Source organism: Benincasa hispida, unplaced genomic scaffold (assembly GCF_009727055.1).
Source record: "Benincasa hispida cultivar B227 unplaced genomic scaffold, ASM972705v1 Contig548, whole genome shotgun sequence".
Lineage (NCBI taxonomy): Eukaryota > Viridiplantae > Streptophyta > Magnoliopsida > Cucurbitales > Cucurbitaceae > Benincasa > Benincasa hispida.
This window is the reverse complement of record NW_024064915.1, coordinates 492,434-516,166: the sequence shown is the minus strand read 5'-3', so window position 1 is coordinate 516,166 and position 23,733 is coordinate 492,434. Positions and strand designations below refer to the sequence as shown.

The window sequence follows — 23,733 nt, the reverse complement described above, 5'->3', positions numbered from 1 at the left end:
GATAGAAAAAAAATAGCTAAAACATTTTTCACTAGTTCTCTTCTGATATCTTAAATTCAAACAAGCTGATACAGGCATCCCATCAAAATAAATTATAAGGAAAAATATTTGATAGAAAAAAAATAGTTAAAACATTTTTCACTAGTTCTCATTCAAACAAGCTGATACAATCTAATCCCTAAACAATAAGTATTGTTCAAGAAAATGCAGAAGAATAAAGGGGAAAATAAACAATCATTCTTAACTATACCTAGGAGAATCAAGACATTGTATTTTTAATTAAACGAGTTGTACAAAACTAAATGCAAGTGAAATAAGTTACTTGAAACAACTGTCTTGAGAAGAGAAATGTCACATTAACATTATATAAGGACGATGGTCTGTAAGATGTGCACACAAAAATATACTTAAAAGGTTATCCCAACTTGAAGATGGAAACCAATTTATCAAGCTGGAATATTATTGATACCGGAGATACTATCGAGACGATAGGGGCACCTACCTCCCCGTAGAGCTCAAACCAAGAACATTGTAACTATCAGATAAAGAAAATCAAAGAATGTAATACTTATTGAATACGTGACATTTGGAACATAAAATTTGCATCAAAGACCAAATTTGGACTCATAAATTATTTCACAGGAAGCACCATGATAGAGATGAAGAATCCAGTCCATCATGCAGCAACTTGACTGAAAAGGCTTTTTCGGATCTGCGAATGAGAAATGCAGCTGTTAGTACACCCTAAATATGAACAACGTCGTGACAAAATAGTGGTGCAACAAGATATCCATCCGCGAGAATTGTCTAGATGATGACCTAATATTCGAACTATCGCTCAGTGAAGTGGTGATAAAAAAAGAAAGACGTATTGGAATATTGCAAAAAAAACCCAGATAAAGTATTTGTATTTTTTTTTAATAAAAAATGCAAAACCCTAGAATAAAGAATTCGTATCTTTCAGAAAAGGTTGGGGGAAGCATAAAAATGCACCTTTGAAAGGCGATATAAAGTAAAGGAATCATGTTGTAGCTTATATTCGTAAAGATTATGGCAAAAAGTTAAAAGTGCAGTCTCTTTATTGTCAAGCTAGGTTTAATTAACCAAGAGTTCACAATATGCATCCTAGGCATTATTTGAGTGGGCCAGTCGGTAGAGGAATAACCCACTGAGGAACGTACAGATGCAGTTGACAAGAACCTAAAAGCTTCTCTCACATTTTGTCTTTAACCTATAAATATAGGATGTTATGAGAGAACGATTCGTCCAAATCGTGGAATGGTGCAACAAATTTTTTCCAAGTTTGTATGTAGAGATTCAATACTCACTTAATAGCAGTGAAAATTTATAAAACTAAACAATAAAAAATAAAAATAAAAAAAAAACAAGAAACAACATAGTAAATTGAGCCTCGTCTTCTAGCAAAACAAGAAATCTTCTAAATGTGGATCTTTTCAAAATGATGCATGACAATGAGTTTTTCACATGCCCACTAGTAATTGATGTAATCAGCACCCAGTAATCGACAATAGGGCATGGTTGAGAAGAAAATGTACCTCTGGAAGTTTTTTACGGAACACAACATCCAGTCTAGCATCAAGGGTGTTCTCACAGACAATCTTCCCATCTCGAGATGCCAATACCACACCCCCAGAGCTGAACAATCAAAACTTAATATTAGAAGTCTTTATAGATATATTGTCGATTTTTCAAACAAAATAGTGCGTAGAATTTACAAACGGAAAATTCTAGGTTATACTCCTGTTGAAATTCATACACTGTAACCTTGTATTTTGAAGTTCGTATTAAACACCCCCGTAGTTTGAAAATTCTATAAACTGAATCTATATATCAATTATGATTGTTAGTTCTTAACAGAATCAGTAAACCTGGACTTACGTAAAATATGCCATGCGTACTATCTCTATCAAAAGTAACAGTAATGTATATTAGAGTGGTTTAAATCACAGATTTGGAAATAAAACCATGGTGTATTTAACACTATTGTCAAAACCCAAAGGTACAATCTGCACTTGTAAGAAACTGCAGGATTAATTAGTTATCCTTAAAAAAGAGAATATGTGCCCATCCCCAGGGCAGGAGTAATTAGTTACCACCTAGACAAATAAGATGCCTGTCAGGCTGAAGCAAAGTATGCAAAAGTTACCTCCAAATCTCATAACACATAATTTGCCAATGGTGAAATAAAATTATAACTGTGTATATTGAAAGACACCAATCACAGACCAAGTTTACAGAAGCAGGAACTTTCTATATTAAAAAAAATGATAAATATTAAAAGCCAAGATTACCAAAAAGGATCGTGATGATGGTGATGGCTTGGACCAGGTGGAAGATGGACATGGTCAACAATGATCTCTGGCTCATGAACGTTTGCTTTCTCTGCATACTCAACAGCTGCTGAACCCAGCACAGACTCCACCAAATGAACGTCACTTTTGCGGCATCGCAATAAAACAGCTGGCTCTTTTAGTCGAAGCAAGCTCTATAGAATAAGAAACAATCTTAAGGCAATGCATAAAACAACTAGTATATTCATCAGCATATTTATCCCATCGCAACCATTCTAAGCAAAATTTAAAGGGAAGATCAACCTCCACAATGCATTCTAAGCAGTAACCATCAACAAAGAGATGGAGAAAAGAAAACTCAATCATCGTTTATCAGGATGATGAGCGTTTCAATTTGATGCCTTACAGATAAGAGAATTTTATCCATCCAGAGTTATGTGAAACAGAGATTGGTTTTGGATATTTAAAGTTCCTTATTATCTAGCATAAACAATCAGTAGCTCTCACAATGAACTCTAAAAGTGTAATAAACAGACAACTAGAAGAACTAGCCAGTACGCAGCAAATTTTATGACTTCTAAGTTTAACTAAATCAAAGAATCAGTAATGCTTTCATGTGGATGATATTTGGAATTCACTAACCTGAACAATGAGATCCTTCAAAAGATTTTTGTAGACATGTTCATTTTGGCTTACATTCAGAAGTTCCTTTGACGCTGCCTCTTTCATATCGTTTACTACATCATCCTGAGCTTGCAGAACTTTGATCCGAGAAGCATTGAGCTGCATGGAGTACTCGCTGGATAAAGCATCAATTACACGAAGATGTTAGTCGTCTATTACAATATTTGAGGCAGAAAGAAACAAAGACAGAAAGAGATCTTTACAGCAATTGAAAACTGTGCGCTCTAACAAACCAAGTCACTAAGAAGCATGATTAATGAAACTATAATTAACGAATTATAGGTGGAAAAAAAAGGTCAAGATATTTACATCTTCTTCCGAATTTCAACTTGCTTCTCCTTCTTCTCGTACTCTTGCCTGATCTTCTTCTTCTCTGCCTCAACCAGCTGCAGCTTTTCAATATTGAATTCCTACAAAAGAGAGAGAGAGAGAGAGAAACAAAAAATTCCATTCCTTCCGTTCAATGGTCAATGTGTGCAAACAGAAACAATAGCAGATACGAAACCTAGAATCTATGAGGCATACGTAACCGAACATAGAGCAACGCCGAGAAGTAGATATATTATCAATAAAGAGAATTAGGAAATAAAATCAGAGCATGTAGAAGTAGAAAAAAAAAAGGAAAAAAAAAAAAAAAGAAAAATAGGAAGACGTACTTCTTCAGCAGAGACGGAGATCTCGTTGGCCTTTTCCTCCGCTTCCTGGCGGATGAACCTGACCATCTGCTGGATCTGCTTGGAAACATCTGCGTCATTCATTTTGCTGAACTGTTGAATCGAATCGGAGAGGATCCAATGGGTGCGATCCAAGCCCTAGGAACTCTGCGTTGGCGTGGATCGTTAGCGAGAAGCGTAGATAGAAAAACGCAACCGTTGGGTGCAGTGAGAAGATTACAGTAGATAGATGTGAGCAGAGAGTACGTACCGAGAGAGAGAGAGAGAGAGAGAGAGAGAGAGAGGACCAAAAACGGAAGAGCAATGGAGGAAGGGATGAGAGGTGAAACAGAGAGTGAAAGAGATCGTCAGATTTGGAAGAGAAGGGCCCCGCTGAACGTTGGCAACGTGAGAGAGATTGGGACACCACTCCTCAATGGCTTTTCTTTTTCTCCTTTTCCTTTATTTATTTATTTTTTTTTTTTTTTTTCCCTTTCACGGGAGGAAGGGTCGAACCTCTCTTCAGATCGACGACAAATTTTATCAGCAATCTATCTATCTCTAATCTATAATATATTAAAGAGGAATAGGGGTATATAGCAGGATTTTATATTTTAATTAAAAAAATCGAAACTTTTGAAATTTAATTAAAATTTTGGCAAATTTATTGTGGCTACGTGATCGTTTATTAGGTTATTAACATTTATATATAGTGTAATTATAATATCAAACCATCATTTTGTGATTTTGGATTATAACACAATATTATATCTTTCTAATTTTTCTATTTAAAATTTTCATATATAATATATGAGAATTAAAAAAGTTAGATTTCTTTTAAACCCATGTGTCAATATAAATTTTAATAGAATTTAAAATTGTAGATTTTCTTTTAGAATCTAATAAATTTTAGTGGAATTTTTAAAAATAAAAAATAAGGAAAACTATTTATACAAAATAACAAAATTTAATCATCTTCACCTTTCTTCTTTCTTCTCCCCCTTCTCCTTCTTCCTCTTTTTCTTCATTCCAATCCTCGGTCTCTCTCTCTAACCCATTCCCATGCACTCTATTGTCCAACAGCCATCTCACTCATGCCTAACCATCGATCCACCACCATTTGAGTCTACATCGTATATCTAGTTTTACATCGTTGTCGATGAGTTGGTTTTTCTCTCTCTACCTGGTTCACTCTCTCTCTTCTTTTAATTGTTAGATTCGTGCAGCTCAATCCTCGTCGCTGCTGTCTTATTGTCGCCAACATTAGAGTTTGCTAGATTTTTTTTTTTGCTATTAGGAGTAAGATTTTGGGCATCTTGGATTAACTTTGCTTGATTCTTGAATATCCACTAAGTTTTGGTGTTAAAATTGATTTACCTATGAAATTAGATGCTAGATTTGAGTTTTGTTGCTTTTAGATAGTTATGATAGAAGTTGATTGAAGTCTATCAACGTCTAATAGAAATTGATAGAATTCTATCATCGATAGAGGCTGATAGAAGTCTATCAGTGATAGAAATTGATACAACTCTATCATTGATAGACTCTGATAGAAGTTTATCTTATCTATCAGCGTTTTTTTTACTATTTTTATAAATAGTTTGATTTTTTTTTTTAACTGTAAAATTTTTTCTAAATTTTAATAGAATTTAAACCTTAAAAAAAAAAGAGAGAGAAAGATAAATGTAACTCTAAATTATATCCCCCCCTCCCCTCCGTTCGTTATTTCATTTTTGCAACCGTACACTACCAACAGTTCAGGTGTGTTTTCTTTCCATTATTCTCATGGTTTTTTTCTTCGTTCATGACTCTCCAATCAACAACCGTACACCAACTTTCATCTTTGATTTTTTTTCCTTCAACCGTTTCTTCTTTTACATTGTGATGTTGTCACCAATTGTCGATCGTCAACAAGCTCCATCTCCGCTTTTCTTTTTCTTCTTCATATTTCACTCTCTACTTCAACCTCACACCACCATGATAATTAATTATTTTTAAAATATAGATATTTGTGTTGGTTTAGCTCTATTTGGATTTGTATTAAGATGTAATGTCGATTTTGCTATTTTTATGATTTAATTTTTTTTATTATTTATCCAAATGAAACCATAAATTTGCTATTTCTCTTGTCAACTTTATATTAAAAGTCTATCATTTTTGAAAATTTTCTATAATATATTAAAAGGACACTATCTTTAAAAAACCTATTTGAACAATTTATCTAGGTAAATATTTGATAATTACACTTTTATCTATTTTAATTTAATTAGATATTAATAATTAAATGTTTCCAACTCACCGTTTCCTTGAATACTTACAAACTTTTTCTTTACAAAAAATAAAGTCTATATATCATCAGACAAATGTTTTAAATGGTAAAACTATTGAAAATATTTTTAAGTATGGAAAAATGTCACTATCTATCAACAAAGGACCGCGATAGACATCTATTGTGTTTTTTTTATCTTTATGGCAGGCCTTCAGCGTCGAATCGTAGGGAGCGAAAAAGGCTCTCCACCTCAGAACGTGCGTGGACGAAATGGAGGAGCGGCCGAAGCGCAAACGAAGCGGACCCTTTCCTTTTTCAGTTTAAAAAATAAATAATAAAATATAATATTTGTATTAAAATTAATAATCACACACATGCACGCCTCGCCATACCCGACCGACTAGACGAACGGTGTCGCGCATGTGGGACGTCTACCGAACCCACATAGGTCTATCTCCTCACTCCCTCCAAAACATGGGTACCCCCTGGGGCCCAAACACAAAACTCAAGATTTGAGTACATAAGGGAGGCTTCCAACACCAAATTTTCCAATGTAGGATTCTCCAACCAAAAGGTTGGTTCCCTATTGTTTTGAAAGTTAAATTTTCACCCAACAATCCCCCACTTGGAAATTTAATCAAAAAGAGAAAGAGAGAAAATATTTTCATCGAGCAGTTTTAGTCTATACAACACTGTGCATAAGCAAAGGTTTCTTATGACTTGAACCTTTACATAATGTAGATGATTCATAATATACTAGAGTAACCCTTGGTTTTGAACTCTATCTCTAACAGCATCTCACACATAGTATTATTAGGGTATAGTACGAAAACCCGTGTTTTAAGGCCTAGCACGTGTATCCCGGTTTAGTGAATGCTCTAGAGAGTTTGCCTAAAAACTCCATAAGAAGCGGCCCTCATTTCCACATTCACACAGGTGAGTCTATCAAGAGTACTCCTGTAGCTAGGTACCCCACTTGTCATCAAGTATAGATCTCATTAAGAACTGAGTTCAACCTTTCTTACGCTTCAAGATATCATGCTTAGACTTTAAGTCATAGGAATGGAACTCTGTGTTTAGTTTAAAATGATTCACTATATATCACTCGTGATCAGTTATTACCCGTTGAACCTATTTCTTGGGATCTCCAGTCTACAGGTTGGGTTTTCCTCACTGTGATTCATCTTTCTCTAGGCATGAGACCCATCTTTTCTGAGGTTCTGAAAACCTTTTCTCTGGCCGATCCTTTTGCCAAAGGATCTGCCAAATTTTCATCGGTTTATATGTGATTCACTCTAACTGCACCAGTAGTGAGAAACTCTCTAATGGTATTGTGGTTACGACATATTTAACGTCTCTTTCCATTGTAGTAACGGTTCTGAACTTTTGCGATTCTTCCAGTACTATCAAAATTGATCAATATGTCTAGTACCAGCTTTTCTCATAAAGGAATTTCTTATAGCAAACTTCTAAGACAACCTGCTTCTTCACTACCTGTAGCTATTGCTATCATTTCTGACTCCATCGTAGATTGGCTAAAATAGTTTATTTCTTGGACTTCCAAGAGACAGCTCCGTCAGCTATATTAAGATATAGCCACTTGTAGCCTTTGAATCATCCGAAAGAGAGTTCCAATCAGCATCGTTGAACCCTTCCAGGACAGCGGGAAAATTTTGATAATGTAATCCTAGGTTTTGGGTTTTCTTCAAGTACCCCATTACCCTTTCTATAGCATTCCAATGCTTTTTACTAGATCTACTTGTAAACCTGTAAAGTAATCCTACAATATAAGCTATGTCAGGCCTGGTGCAGTCGGCAGCGTATCTAAGATTGCCTATGATGCTCGCATACTCAGATTGATTAACATTGTCACCAGTATTCTTGAACAACTTGACACTAGGGTCATAAGAAGTATAGGCTAGTTTACACTCAAAGTAATTATATTTCTTTAGAATCTTTTCTATATAGTGAGATTGATCCAAAGAAATTCCCTTTTCAGACCTATTTACTTTTATGCCTAATATTACACTAGCTTCTCCTAAGTCTTTCATGTCGAAGTTTGCACTCAATATTGATTTTACATCATTTATGATGTGCAAGTTCGACCTAAGATCAATAAATCATCTACATATAGACATAAGATAGTGCAGAGGTTATTATCAAACTTATAGTAGATGCATTTGTTACTTTCATTGACCTTGAAACCTTTAGATAGGATAAGGTTGTCAAATTTTTCATGCCATTACTTAGGAGCTTATTTTAGTCCATAGAGAGATTTGTCTAATTTACACACCTTATTTTCTTGACCATGGACAACAAAATCCTCAGGTTGTTCCATGTAAATCTCTTATTCAAGTTCACAATTTAGGAAAGTGGTTTTTACATCCATCTGATGTACTACGAGGTTATAAAGGGCAGCGAGAGAGAATAGGACACGGATAGAGATAATTCTAGTGACAGGGGAGAAGGTGTCAAAGAAATCTACATTTTCTCTTTGCCTAAAGCCCTTTGCTACTAACCTGGCTTTAAATTTGTCGATAGTCCCATCAGGTCTAAGTTTCCTTCTTAAGATCCATTTGCACCCTATTGCCTTTCATCCTGAGGGTAGATCTACTAAGTGCCAAGTTCTATTTGACTCAAGTGAGTCTATCTCATCATTTATGGTTTCTTTCCATAGGTTGGCATCTACTGAGGACAAGGCAGCTCTCAGATCTTTAGGGTCTTCTTCTACATTGTAGGTCAGGAAGTCATTTCCGAAATCTTTGGCAGTTCTAGCTCTTTTGCTTCTTCTAGGTTCTGGGTCAGCTTCCTCTCTAGGGTTATGATTTCTAACTAGGGTTATACCACTTGATCCATAGCCTTCACTGCTCTTTGATTTAAAAGAAAATCTATCTTCAAAGAAGTCGGCATCATTTGACTTAACGATCACTTGGTTCTCTAGATCATAGAATCTGTAGGCTTTACTATTTAACGCATAACCTATAAAGTCACACTCGTAAGCTCTACTAGCCAACTTTCTCCTTTTTGGGTTCGAAATCCTTACAAAGGCTAGACAACCCGAAGTTCTAAAGTAGGATAAGTTTGGTTTCTTATTCTTGAGAATTTCATAAGGTGAAGTTTTGTTTTTAGATTTTGGAATTCTATTTAGGACATAACACACGGTAAGGATGATTTCACCCCACCAATAAGACGCGGCTCTTGAACTAGGTAAAATAACAACTACTGGATCGACTAAAGTTTTATTTTTCCTTCGACTTTTTTGTTCATTTCAAGGGAATAAGGTGCGGTCTTTTCGTGTATTATTCCATGTGAGTTAAAAAACTCATTAAAACTGTCTGAGTCGTACTCGGTTCCTCCATCACTACGTAGTCTTTCAACCTTTCTATTAAATTGATTCTCTATTTCAGAAACAAAAAAGTTTGAAGGCATCAAAAGCATCACTTGTTTTTCAGCAAGTATACAAAACTAAAATCAGAGCAATCGTCAATAACGGTAATGAAATATCTTTTACTATTCCTAGTCAATATGCCATCCAATTCACAAACATCGAAATGAATCAAATCTAGAGGCTCAGAATTCCTAAGTACAAATTTATACGGAGTTTTAGTAATTTTAGTCAAAATCATTCGTGGATAACTTAGGTATCATTTCCAGCCTAATCATGTTACTAATTAAATTCTTATTCACATGATAGAGTCTAGCATGCTAAATATTCATAGAACACAACATATACATAGAAGATTTCATTTTATTAAGGTCTAAATTTAATTTGAACATTCCTTCAGTTGCATACCTTTTCCCTATAAATACATTATTTTTGGTAAAGGTATATAAGTCTGCCCCTATAGTTTAAGTAAACCCGGCTTTGTTGAGAAGATAGCTTGAAACCAAATTCTTTCTTATCTCCGGAGTGTGCAGAACGTCCTTCAAGGTGAGGGTCTTCCCAGAGGTAAACTTTAGTTCCACCTCGTCGATTCCAGCAACTTTCATGGAGTGGTGATCTCCCAACAGAATATTCTTATCCTTAGTTTCAGTATAAGTTTTAAATAGACTAAGGTTGTGACAGACATGACAGTAGCGCCAGTGTCTATCCACCACCCTTCACAACCACCAATCACATTTACTTTTATAATCATGACGATTCTTTTGTCAGGTTCGCCTGACCAGCAGGACGACGTCTGTTCCTACAATTCCTAGCTATGTGGCTAGTTTATTACAATTAAAGCAGAGAAACTATACCGTTTCTTCTAAAGGGTGTTTCCATTTTTTCTGTTGGTTCTGGTTGCTGGAGCCACGGTTCTGACCTTTCCTCTCTGTCCCGTTAGATTTTTTGTCAGGTTTTACCATGGCAGAGGCAGGTTTCCCAGGACTGCGTTCACCTCCTTCCTCTGGTCCTGCTTTTGAGCTTCCTCCTCAATCCTTAGCTGGGTTATAAGACCAAGGAGAACTCCTTGGTCTTATGCCTCAAAGTGTTCTTAAAGTCCTTCCACAAAGAGGGCAGTTTATCAATAATAATAGCAACTTGGAATTGTTCATCTAGAGGCATATCTTCAATAATTATCTCGTAGGCTATCTTCTGGAGTTCATGAGATTGGGCTTCCACAGATTTGTCATCCATCATCTGGAACTTGAGATAATGGCTAACAACATATTTCTTCGACCTGGCCTCCTCGGTGTCATACTTCTTTTGTAGGGCATCCCAGACCTCCGTCGCTATCTTCACTATACTGTAGTAGTCATACAGATCATCAGTCAAACTACTTAAAATAAAATTCTTACAAAGAAAGTTTTTCTCCTTCCAGTCGACAGCTTCTTTTATTTGTTGTTCATTTGGTTCTTCTAAAGGGACGATCGGTTTAGCTCTGGACAACTTTCTTGACGGTGAGAAAAAACAAAATCTTTTGCTTCCACCACTTGAAGTTTGCTCCTTCGAACCGGAATGGATGATTGAGGTCAGATATTATAATGTCATTGTTGCTACTGAGGGCCATTGATGATGTGGCGAAATGTCTTAAAATTTTTGGAAATGGCAGGACCCTCAGAACGACAAACAGTATACCATCAAGGTACGACGGTCAAGCAAAGAGCAAAACCTGCAAAACAGAAACTCGTTATAGGCTGAGTCGAGGAGCTCACTCTCTTTAAGACATTTCGTGACTTTGCCCAAGTGTGCAAGCAGGTTTAAAAATTGTCATGTTGTCCCCAGGATAAAAAAGCCAAAAGGAACCCGATCGAAAATGCACCATTACCGACCGGAACACACACCCTTTCTAAACCCACTACTCGGAAACTAAAATGGAAGAGGAGAGGAAAAATGAAATGAGAAGTGAATAATGAATTGTGTTGTTCGAACTGCTGAAAGTCATGCCTTTTATGAGCATTCAATGTCGAACCGTAGAGAGCGAAAAAGTCTTTCCGCCTCAGAACGTGCGCGGATGAAACGGAAGAGCGAACGAAGGAGAACTCCTTGGTCTTATGCCTCGAAGTTTTCTTAAAATCCTTCCACAAAGGGGGCAGTTTATCAATAATAATAGCAACTTGGAATTGTTCGTCTAGAGGCATATCTTCAATAATTATCTCGTAGGCTATCTTCTGGAGTTCATGAGATTGGGACTTCACAGATTGTCATCCATCATCTGGAACTTGAAATAATGGTTAACAACATATTTCTTCGACCTGGCCTCCTCGGTGTCATACTTCTTTTGTAGGGCATCCCAGACCTCCGTCGCTGTCTTCACTGTACTGTAGTAGTCATACAGATCATCAGTCAAACTATTTAAAATAAGATTCTTACAAAGAAAGTCTTTCTCCTCCTAATCGACAGCTTCTTTTATCTGTTGTTCAGTTGATTCTTCTAAAAGGACGATTGACTTAGCTCTGGACAAATTTCTTGATGGTGAGAAAGAACAGCATCTTTTGCTTCCACCACTTGAAGTTTGCTCCTTCGAACCGGAATGGATGGTTGAGGTCAGATATCATAACGTCATTGTTACTACTTAGGGACATTGATGATGTGGCGAAATGTCTTAAAATTGTTGGAAATGGCAGGACCCTCAAAACGACGAACAGTAAATCGTCAAGGCACGACGGTCAAGCAAAGAGCAAAACCTGCAAAACAGAAACTCATTATAGGCTGAGTCGCGGAGCTCGCTCTCTTTAAGACATTTCGTGACTTTGCCCCATTGTGCAAGCAGGTTTAAAATTTGCCATGTCGTCCCCAGGATAAAAAAGCCAAAAGGAACCCGATCGAAAATGTACCATTACCGACCGAAACACACACCCTTTCTAAACCCACTGCTCGGAAAACTAAAATGGAAGAGGAGAGGAAAAATGAAATGAGAAGTGAATAATGAATTGTGTTGTTCGAACTGCTGAAAGTCATGCCTTTTATAGGCATTCAACGTCGAACCGTAGGGAGCGAAAAAGTCTTTCTGCCTCAGAACGTGCGCGGACGAAACGGAGGAGCGAACGAAGCAGACCCTTTTCCTTTTTTTCGGTTAAAAAAATAATAAAAAATAGTATTTTTATTAAAATTAATAATCACACACACGCCTCGCCATGCCACGCGTGTGGAATGTTCACTGAATTCACATTGGTCTATCTCCTCACTCCCTCCAAAACATGGGTACCCCTTAAGGCCTAAATCCAAAACTCAAGATTGGAGTGCATAAGGGAGACTTCCAACACCAAAATTTCCAATGTGGGATTCTACAACCAAAAGGTTGGTTCGCTCTTGTTTTGAAAGTTAAATTTTCACCCAACATCTTTATGGCAGTGCTATCCATTTTATAGCAAATTCGACTATATATATATATATCATCTAGCCCCACACTCCTCAATTATCTAAACCATCAATCCTTACCTAGAATAATGGTGGTTTTTGCAATAAATTTTTCATCAAAACAAAGAGGGTTTGACATCCTTTTAAATTTTGAAATCCATGTTGTACACTCCAGCATGTTTACATACTAAAAATAAAATTGTTCCCAAAACTTATACCAATTAATAAATCAACATTATCTTTCTTATAGTCAAATTTAATATATTATATATGTAATGTAATGTTTATTTTATTTTATTAAAAAAATCTCTCTTTTTTTCCAAATAATAAATCAATTATTTTTTCATTTCACGTGTTAGATTTTCCAAAAATATAAATACCATATAATGATTATAATAATAAACATCAATTAACTTAAAAAAAAAAAGGTAAAGACATGGACCGTCTATCTAAATATTGTAGATTAGAAAGATATTAGTGAAATATTGTAGTTTAGAAAATATTAAGAGATTTAGGATAGTTTTAAGATTTCGAGGTGAAAAAAAAATGCCGAGGGTTGAAATCTCGACATGAAGGTCGAAAAAATATTTATAGGTTGAGGGTTCAAAACTCAATCTACATAGGTTGAGACTTCAACCCTTGACAAATATGTGTCTCGTCACTTCACTTCTGTCACTTCCCCATGCTTTGTTCACCTACCATTCTGCATTCCTGGCGCCTTGATTGAATCTTGGCAATTTAAAGTTGCCTCAACCGTCCTCATCTACTTCCTCTTCTTCTTAAATCCGTGGGTCGAGTTTTGAACATTCGACCTACGACTATTTAACCCCCACATCCCGCTCATTTTTTCAATCTCCACCCATCTTACTTCTTCTCTTCTACTACCTTATTCTCTTCATATTTTTTCAATCTCCACCCATCTTACTTCGTTACTCTCTTCATATAGATTTTGTTTCTATTTTTATATTATTATTTTTTTTTTAAGTTTTTATTATTGTTCGAGAAACAAAGATTCAAGAAAAAGGTATACGTTTGATCAACTAAATTACTATTTTTTTTAATTAAAAATATAAGTTATAGATTCTAATATAGTTTTATTTTTTTGTAGTTGTTATCGGATAAAAAATAACTAAAAAAAAAAAAAGTGAACGTTGTCAATTTGAAGAAAAAAAGAATACCTATTGTTGAATTTGTGAGTTTAACTTTTATTTATTACTAGGTTTTTTGTTTTTAGTATTTGTTTATGCTAAATATATCATTTTAATTCCTTATATATTGATGTTAATTTTTTTAGATCTACATGTTTATCTTTTATTTATTACTAGTTTTTTGTATTTTAGATCTACATATTTATGTTAATCTATCATGTTAGTTTCAATTGAATAATAGTTTTTTAATAGTCTGAATTCAATAATATCGATATAATAATGTTAGTAGTTTTTTTTTTTTAATATTTTTATTATGTTAGATCTACAATATTAAGGTTTTTAGGGTTTATTGTTGTCTTTAAAAATATTAGATTTTTGGCATTATATTTTGTTCGTACAATATGTTTTTCTAATTATAGTTTTTTTCTATATTTTTTATTTATTATGTTTTAATAGAAAAAAAACGTAATCTTGTTTATTTGTTTTATTGTATGATATTCTATTTTTTAGTTAAAAACTTCAATGATTTTTTAATAAAAAAGTTTAGTTTATAGTTTAATACAAAAATATTAGTTTGATGTTTAAAGATTTTTTATTATATAAAGTTTAGTATTACTTTGAACTTTAAAATTTTTTATTATAAAAAGTTTTTTAATAAGTTTGATGTTCAAACTAAGTTCATTTTTTCAAATATCTTTTAGTACTTTTTTTAATTATTTTAATAGATTTTTTTAAATATTTTTGTTTGTTCCTTTTATTTAAGTGTGATAATTTGTAATGTATTGTTACATTTTTTTCTTTTAGAAAATAATAGACAAATGTTTGAGATTTATGTTATTTACAAATGGTAATGTGATTGATGGTGTTAAAGGAGTTGTATGACCAACCACCATGTGGGGGTTTTAGCATAAATGTGAACAGTTGACTTGTTTTTTAACAATTCATTGAAATGATAGGGATGCCACTTGGTGTAAATATGAGAGTCAATCAATTAGAAAAATATATAGATATCCTAATCTAACACTATCAAGATTAGTAAGGTTTATATCATTCCCTATTCCTGATGAAAAAGCAATGAAGTTGACGTTCTCAACCATGATGTCACTCCCGAATTTAGTGGATTTATATGTTAACGTGAGTCGGGTAGGGTTAGATATAAACTTGAATGCACGCTTCAGTCAGTTTGAAGATCTTGATTCAGAATCAGTTGCATCACCATGTGATGATGAAGATATGGTGGCTAACAATCAACAGAGATTTTAGAACAAAAACAAACAATGAATTTGAAGAATTGGATTTTGATGGTCGTGAACACGAGTTACCTTCAGATACATTCAATGATTTGGATATGAATATAATAGATAGCATTCGAGAACGCGACCCAATTGTAGCCCCCGTGGATGTTGACAATACCTAATTGAGGGGATGATTTGTCAAGATAAAGAAATGCTACAATATGCGGTCAAATGTTTTGCTATTAAGTGTCACTCACCATATGAGGTTGTGGAATTGACACCAACGATTTGGGCAATTTGATATAAGAAGTGGGAAGAAGATTGCAAATGGAGACTTCGTGCAACAAAGAAAAAGTTGCATGGCTTGTTTGAGATCACCGAGTATATTGATCAACATACATGTTTTTACTCAGAACTTAGTCAAAGTCATGTACAGTTAGATTCATCGATGATTGCATTAGAGTTTTGTGATGTCATAAGAGAAAAATAATCTATTAGCGTGGAACAACTGCAGTTCGATATAAAATCAAAATTTGAATATCATGTTCCTTACCATAGGGTGTGGGAGGGCAAAAGAAATGTATTGGCTAAAGTGATCAGTGATTAGGACGAGCCATACAAATTGTTACCCAGGTGGCTGTATATGATTAAACAAACCAATCTCGGAACTCGTGTGGAATGGAGAGTGAAAGAAATGCTAATTGAAGGCCATGTTATCCTAACTTCTGTATTTTGGGCATTTGGTCCTTGTATAGAAGCTTTTAATAAATGTCGGCTGGTGATTCAGATAGACGATACCCACTTGTATGACATATTTATAATATTAAGTGGAGTAAAAATTCAGGCACACATACAAAAAAATTAATAAATGAGTTGCAAGATCTAGTAAACATGAAGTACAAGCATTCGATCGATATGAAAGTGTGTTTCATGTGAAGACCGAACGTCACAACCTCAATGCTAAAGGATGAAATTGTTAAATATTTAGGCTAAACGGGTCCAAGCAATACTGTTCATATAACAAGTGGCAAGCCTTCGGCATTTCATACTCACATTTTATGGCAGTTTTCTCCTATTTTAATATGAATTATGAAGATTTCGTTGAGGACTACTATAAACTATCAACGTATGCTGCATGTTACTCTCCTCAATTTCAACCTATATGAATGAAATCAAATTCGAAATTTTCATGAGCAGTGGAAAATAGATCATTCCAAATTACAATCATAAATGAACATTATAAATTACAGTCATAAATAAAACATACAGTTATGCAATCAATACAGAAATTACATCATGAATAATACAAATGAACAAGGATAAATGCTACAAACATTTGTCGAATCGTCTTCACACTCCTTGCTCACGAATGCTCGAACACAACAATCTCGAACGCTTGAACAACACGGTCGCAACACTGCACAAACACTTTATGCTCATTCTCAGCGATCGTCTCGGTCATGAACACTCCAGCAACACGACGGACTTCACAGAACATCGACGGTGTCGAGTTGAGTATGACACTGCCAAGAAGGTTACCTTGGTATTCTCGATGTGAGAATCCAGAGGGTGGGCTCTGTGTGGACTTGGAATGAGGCAGACAAAGGAGGAAAGTATAATCGTGTACACGACTAGGAAATGGGAGAAGATAAAAACCTATCGCATAGGTCGATGCCCAATTTTTTAGCTAAAGCTAAGCGATCGTTTAACTCAGTGTCTGTCGCCTACAAAACACTACACGATCGTTTACCTGTCTCTTATACACATCTAGATGTGTATAAGAGACAGATCGTATAGGTCGATGCCCAATTGTTTAGCTAAAGCTAAGCGATCGTCTAGCAAAAGCTAAGCGATCGTCTAGCAAAAGCTAAGCGATCGTTTAGCTCATCGCTTAGTACCGTGTCTGTCGCCTACAAAACACTACACGATCGTTTACTTCGCTCAAGTTTTCGCTTAGTAAATCTGTATTTACTTGACAAGCTTCCGTGAATTTCTTTTTCGAGAGAGAAAAAAACTCAAAAACAATTTTTGGCTTTTGTAAAAACTTACTAAAATTAGGAAAATAATTTTTTTTTTATCTCACGATTACCATGAATTACCAATAACCTCCCACTCAATTGGTTATTAGATAAAAATATTTAATTATCCAATAATTAATATTATTATAAGTATAAATGATAACCAACTTATCATACTATATTTATAACCTATAGTTTTAATATTTCATCTCATGAAACATATAAACCATAGTTCTTTTTCTATTCCATGGTACTTAATGTAAATCTCATTTACATTAATCCTCCACTAGATGTATCTCATACATCATACTGATTATATCATATATAATATAAATACCTCTTGTCATTTTGAACATTTCAAATCAACACTAAGAACTTATCTTTAACTAAATCCATTGAGCTACCAAGGGGACCTTATGAACCTGTAGCTCGAAGCTCCAACGGTACATGAATAATTTACTAAACTCTTTAGTCACGGATCCACCATCCGTTAACTACCAGGCATTCTACTAAAGACCGACAGTTGAACTCTCCTTATCACAGATATATTATGTGTCCATCTTAACCAATCAGTAGTACGACAACCCTTCATAGATCGCTCGTAAGTACAGCTCGGTCAATAACCGTTATGCCCCTGTAGTTACATCTAACTTCTTAAGTACCATTGATCCCTCTAATGAACATAAGTCATAGTCCTACTATGACTGAGTCCTCTCTTCCAAAAAGAAGTTGTGGCCACTATGTTCAAGTCCCCGAATCAGCCCTTAAGGGAGCAATCTCTCTACTTATCCCTACTTTGGGAAAGAAGTGAAATCCATCTTATGGATTAAGTTCCCAGCTCCCAGATCAGACAAGTCCTAAAAAAGGTAGGCATGTCAATTTGGCCACTCTCACCCATACTAATCAAAGGACCGCCCTCAAAGGCAAGAGTTCCCAAAACACTCAGGATTGAGGTTGTGTCACTTATAGTCGTTTAGGTGAGATGCAAGTCTTTAGTATCAACGGCGTTATATACAAAGTCTAGTCATCTCGTGGTCCAGGTCTTATACAAACTCTTTGTATAGGACACCTCTGCTCGCACGTCTCCACATGAATGGTTAGGATCTACCATATGTAGTAGTTTACAACACTTGCAAACCTCTACAAAACGAGTCATATCCGTCGTGTCATCAGGATTCGGTATCCCACCTTAATACATATACTACAGACCTATTTAGGTTATCACTTAAGGCATGATCCACTCGTATATCACATATACATGCTTAAGTTTACAAAAATAACCAAGGAGCTTTGTTTATCAGATATAAGTAAATGCCAGAATTAAATAACACTTATTTTATTCATTAAATAATGTGTATCTTTACAAAACAACGAGACTCCGAGAGAATTAGGACACCAATCCCAACAATCTCCTATTTGTCCTAATGACTCGGGAGACTAATATACAATATACAATAAACTAGGGCATACCCCAGTATCATCTTCCACATGCCCCAGACAAGATGTCGTATGTCTCGTAGACCTAGACTCTCCAGGTGACCCTCGAACACTTTAGCCATGAGGACCTTTGTAAAGGGCTCAACAATGTTGTGCTTCGATGCGATCTTCGTAACTATCACATCACCACGATGCACAATTTCCCTGGTCAGGTGATATTTTTATTTGATGTGCTTACCTCGACGATGATTCCAAGGTTCCTTCGAATTTGCCACAGCTCTGCTGTTATTACAATACAGTGTGATAGGTAAATCCATATTTGGAACAACTTCCAAATCTGAAAGGATCTTCCTCAGCCAAACAGCCTCTTTAGCTGCTTTACAAACCGTGGAGTCTGCGATACAACCTTGCTTGATGCTTCGCCATACTACAACCCCTCCATTCAGAGTAAACATTGACCCCGATGTCGATTTGCAAGAATCTCTATCGTTCTAAAAGTCAGAGTAATTGTATCCTATAAGGATCAGATCTTTATCTCCATACACAAGCATGTAGTCCATCGTTCTCCAAAGATACTTGAGGATCGTCTTGACCACCATCCAGTGATCAAATTCTGGATTGGACTGATACCAATTGACAATCCCTATTGCATAGAAAATGTCGGGTCTAGTACACAACATTGCATACATCAAGCTTCCTATAGAAAAAGAATAGGGAATCCGTCTCATTTCCTCAACCTCTTGAGGTGGCTTAGGACATTGATCCTTAGAAAAAACGATTCCATGCCTGAAGGGTAACAAACCCCTCTTGGAATCTCGTATCCTGTACCTGATCAACATTTGATCAATGTATGATGCCTGAAACAGGGCTAAGCATTTGTTCACGTAGCCACTTGTGAAGCTGCTAAAGAGACTATTTCGCTTAGGAAGTTCCTTATAGATTTGAAAGTTGTTCTAAATATGTTTTTGTTTATCACTCTCTTGTGATAACAGCGAGGCTGTGGCAAATTGTAAGGAACCTCGGAGTCACCAAAGAGGCAAGCATATAGAATGGAAGTATCATTTGATCAAGGAAATTGTGCTTCACGATGATGTGATAGTCACAAAGATCGTGTTGGAGCACAACGTTGCTGATCCGTTTATAAAGGCTCTCACGGTTAAAGTATTCGAGGGTCATCTGGAGAGTTTGGGTCTACAGACATGCAGCACCTTGTCTAGGGTAAGTGGAAGATGATACTGGGGTATAAAGTATGCTCTAATTTATTGTATATTGTACTGTTTTCTGTATTATACATTAGTCTCCTGAGGCATTAGGACAAGTGGGAGATTGTTGGGATTGGTGTCCTAATTCTCCTGGTAGTATTGTAGTTTGTAAACACCTCTGTAAACATATTGTTAATTAATAAAATAAATGTTATTTAGCATAAATCCAATAAACTAAGATCCATGGTTATTTCATGTAACTTAAGTATGTATGTGGAGCCATACAAGTGGCTCATGCCTTAAGTAATAACCTAAATGGTCTGTAGTATATGGATAAAAAAGGGATACCTTATCCTGATGACACTACGGATACGGCCCGCTTTGTAGATGTTACAAGTATTGTAAAGTGCTACAAATGATCTAAACCTGACCATTCATGTAGAGATATGTGAGCGAGGGTATCCTATACAAAGAGTTTATATAAGACCGGATCACGAGATGATTAGTCTCTTTATATAACGTCGTTGATAATTGAAACTCACATTTCACTAAAATGACCATAGGTGACATGACCTTAATTTTGAGTGAGTCGAGAACTCCTACCTATGAGAGCGGTCCTTTGATTTTGTATGGGTGAGAGTGACCAGTTACCAACTCAACAAGCCTACCATTTTGGAGAATCATCTAATTGGGGAACTAGGAACTCAGCTACACAAGATAAAATTCACTCATTCCTTGAAGTAGGGGTAAGTAGATAAATTGTTCCCTTAAGGGCTGATTCCGGGTCTTGAACATAGTGGTCACAATCTCTTCTGGTCTGAAAGGACTTAGTCATAATAAGACTATGACTTATTGTTCATTAGAGAAATTAGTGGTACATGAGGAGTTAGATGTAACTACACAGGATAAAGCGGTGAATTGGTCCAGTTGTACTTACGAACAATTTGTGAAGGGTCATCGCACTGTTGATTGGTCATATGGACACAGAAATATATCTGTAGTGCGAAGAGTGCAGTTGTCGGTCTTTAGTGGAGTGACCAACAGTTAACGGATGTGGATCTCATGATTAAAGAGTTTAATTAGTTATTCACGTACCGTTGGAGCTTCAAGCTACAAGTCCATGAGGTCCCCTTGGTAACTCAATGAGTTCAAGTTGAGAATCATGGGTTAATTTGAAGTGTTCAAATTAACAATAGGAAATTCAATTATATGTCATATAATTGATTTGATATATTAGATACATTAATTGGAGGAATTAATATAAATATGATTTATATTAAATACCATAAAATAGAAAAAGAACTATAGTTTATATGATAAAATATTAAAACTATAGGTTATAAATATAATATAATAAGTTGGTTATTATATTTATTTATAACATATTAATTATATGATAATTAATTATTATTTTTCTCTAATAATTGAATTGAGTGGGAAGTTATTGAAAGTTTTATGGTAACTGTGAGATAAAAGAAAATTTATTTTCCAAATCACTAAGTTGATGATTAATTCGAAATAATCTCACAAAAAGGCTATCAAGTAAAAGGGTTTTACTAAGAGAAAGCATAGAGAGAGCATACACAATTGAGTTGACTATACGATAGTTACTTGTTTACTCGTTGCTAAACGATCGAGTAGTAAAGTTTATACGATAGGGTTTCGTTTTCTAAACGATCGATTATTCCGTCTATAAGATAGACAACGTTCATCTCCCATTTACTCGATCGTCTACCTCATGCTTTCCTCTCCAAAAATCATACAGAGCCCACAATTCCTAAATTCTCACACCGAGAATACCAAGGTCACCATTATAATGGTGTTCTAATTCCATTCGAGGATCGAGTTGGACTCGAATGGGATCCAGGTTCATTCAGACGTTCGTTGAGATCGAGTTTTATTCGTTGTGTTTGAGTTCGTGCTAATTGAACAATTTGCTGAACGATCGAGGGATACTTGAAGAAAAGTTCTTCAAAGGTTTGCATACTTTATCCCTTGTATCTTCATTTATAAGTAGCATACTGTAATTTTTTATTTATGCATAATCGTTTCCATTTAGATTGTAATTGTTTGTATTATTTCTCAATGGGATTTGGAACGATCCGCTTCCGCCGCTCAAAGTATGTCTATTTAAATTTCCTTCAACGTGTAATATGATCTTGGATGCGATCTCTTTTCCTTTCCAATATTTGATTTAATTGAGTGCATGAAAGTGATGCATGTCTAAGGGCATTAGTGCGTGAAAGAGATGTACTAGGGTCTGTATGTATGAAACTGATACATACCTAGAGGGGGCTGAGGTGTACGAAAAAGGTGCACGCCCAATGAGTTATGTGTATACGAAAGAGGTGTATACCTAACCATGTGTACAAAAGAGGTGCGCATCCCTGCATGTATATGTTGGATTTTATGTCCTAAAACTCGTAGTTTGTAAATTAATAAATATATTCTGTTTTGTTTTTCGATAAATTTGTTATTGAAATTGTAATCTTGAATCCAATAAACTAAGGTCCTGAGGCTATTTAATGTAGTTTGAACTTTATGTAGTGACATAAAGGGTTGGATCAAGTTCAATATATAGACAAAATGGTCTATAGTATATGAATAAGGTTGGGCGCCTTATTCTGGGGACACTATGGATGCGGCCCACTTTGTAGTTAGTACAAAAGATGTGATCCTAAATAGTTCATATAGAGATATGTGAGTGGGGGCATCCTATGTAAAGAGTTTACATAAAACTGAACCATGAAATAGTCACTTTTTACGTTCTAAATACCGTTTTATGTATAAAACTGGCTACTTCGTTAATTGATGACCTAGGTAACTTAATCTTAATCCTGAGCTAACTATGAACTCCTGTTCATTCAGAATTATCCTTAGATCTGCATAGGTGAAGGCAGCTTAATATTGTTGGCCCAATAAGCCTCCCATTTCAGGGGTAAGATCGGGTGGATAGTTGGGAACATAAGGTGCAAGACGGATTCACTCCTACCTGTTATAGGGACAGTAGATAGGTTGTTCCCTTTAGTATTAAATCCAGGTCTTGAACAAGGGGCTCCACCATCTCCTTGGCCCGAGAGGGATTCGATTTATAGGTTGGACCTTAAACCAATTGTTCATTAGAGGATCAGTGGAACTTAGGAACAAGATGTAGTATTGGGGGTAAAACGGTTTTTATGACCCAGCCGAGATTACGAACAACCTGTGAAGGATTAACTTACTAATCATGGTTATATCAAATGGACACAAATATATCTATAGTGAGGGGAGTGCAACTACGGGACTTTAGTGGAATGACCCGTTAGTTAACGAATGTTGATTAGCTCCGTCTAAAGAGTTTAGCTAGCCAATCTCGAATCGTTGGAGCCCATGATCTATAGGTCCATTGGGTTCCCCTACTAGCTCATATGGAATAAACTTATAACAGTATGATAGAATAATTTTGAATTGTTCGAATTAGGTAGAGAGAGAGAAACCGACAAAGTATATGTGATATAGTGGTCGGGTTTTTCAACTTAGAAATACAATTTTAATATTTAATATGATTAAATATCAAGAATATGAATATATTCATATTCGAAAGCTTGGAAATAATAGAAATGGTCAAAGTTGTAAAAAGTCAAAGAGTTGTTTTTTGACTTTGAAAAGTCAAACTTTGACCGACCTTATATTCAAATGTGATTTGAATTTCGAAAAAATGAATGCGGATTCATGCTCGGGAGGTCAAAATTAGTCAACACGGATAAAAATGATAAAAAAGTCAAAATGTTGACTTTTTGGTCAAAGTTTGACTTTGACTAAATGACTATTTTGCCCTTTGACTATATTAGTGGGAAAATCCAAACTTTTGTTGGATAATTCCACTAACACAAAATAGTGGGCTAGGTGTTGGCTTATAGTGGAGACATTAAGCCCACTAAGTGAGTGGATTCTAGGTGTTAGGTTTTTGTGAAGTTTTTTCATGCAATTGTTGCATGCATTTTTTCTATAAATT

General features: G+C 35.4%; 1 protein-coding gene across 2 annotated transcripts; it reads right to left on the bottom strand.

Annotated features, from left to right (window-relative positions):
- Positions 1–336: 336 nt before the first annotated feature.
- LOC120069691 (V-type proton ATPase subunit E-like) lies at positions 337–4,082 on the bottom strand. 2 transcript variants are annotated; one of them, XM_039021475.1, is made up of 7 exons: positions 3,921–4,082; positions 3,653–3,817; positions 3,306–3,406; positions 2,955–3,111; positions 2,313–2,506; positions 1,557–1,656; positions 337–712 (listed from the first exon to the last, which is right to left on the bottom strand). In XM_039021475.1, the coding sequence occupies exons 2-7, from the start codon at positions 3,752–3,754 to the stop codon at positions 677–679; spliced, it is 690 nt and encodes a 229-aa protein (XP_038877403.1). In that variant the 5' UTR covers positions 3,755–3,817; positions 3,921–4,082; the 3' UTR covers positions 337–676. The 2 variants fall into 2 exon arrangements, with proteins under 2 accessions (XP_038877403.1, XP_038877402.1); XM_039021474.1 differs by lacking the exon at positions 3,921–4,082 and having other exon boundaries at positions 3,653–3,914.
- Between the last annotated feature and the right edge of the window lie 19,651 nt (positions 4,083–23,733).

What these genes read in the sequence shown, in the direction of transcription:
- LOC120069691 (XM_039021475.1), bottom strand. Translation starts at nt 3,754, where the DNA reads ATGAATGACGCAGATGTTTCCAAGCAGATCCAGCAGATGGTCAGGTTC. An exon ending in GTTGAAATTCGGAAGAAGAT is followed by an intron (nt 3,112 to 3,305) that starts GTAAATATCTTG and finishes TGCTTTATCCAG; the next exon opens with CGAGTACTCCATGCAGCTCA. An exon ending in CATCATCACGATCCTTTTTG is followed by an intron (nt 1,657 to 2,312) that starts GTAATCTTGGCT and finishes TTGATTGTTCAG; the next exon opens with CTCTGGGGGTGTGGTATTGG.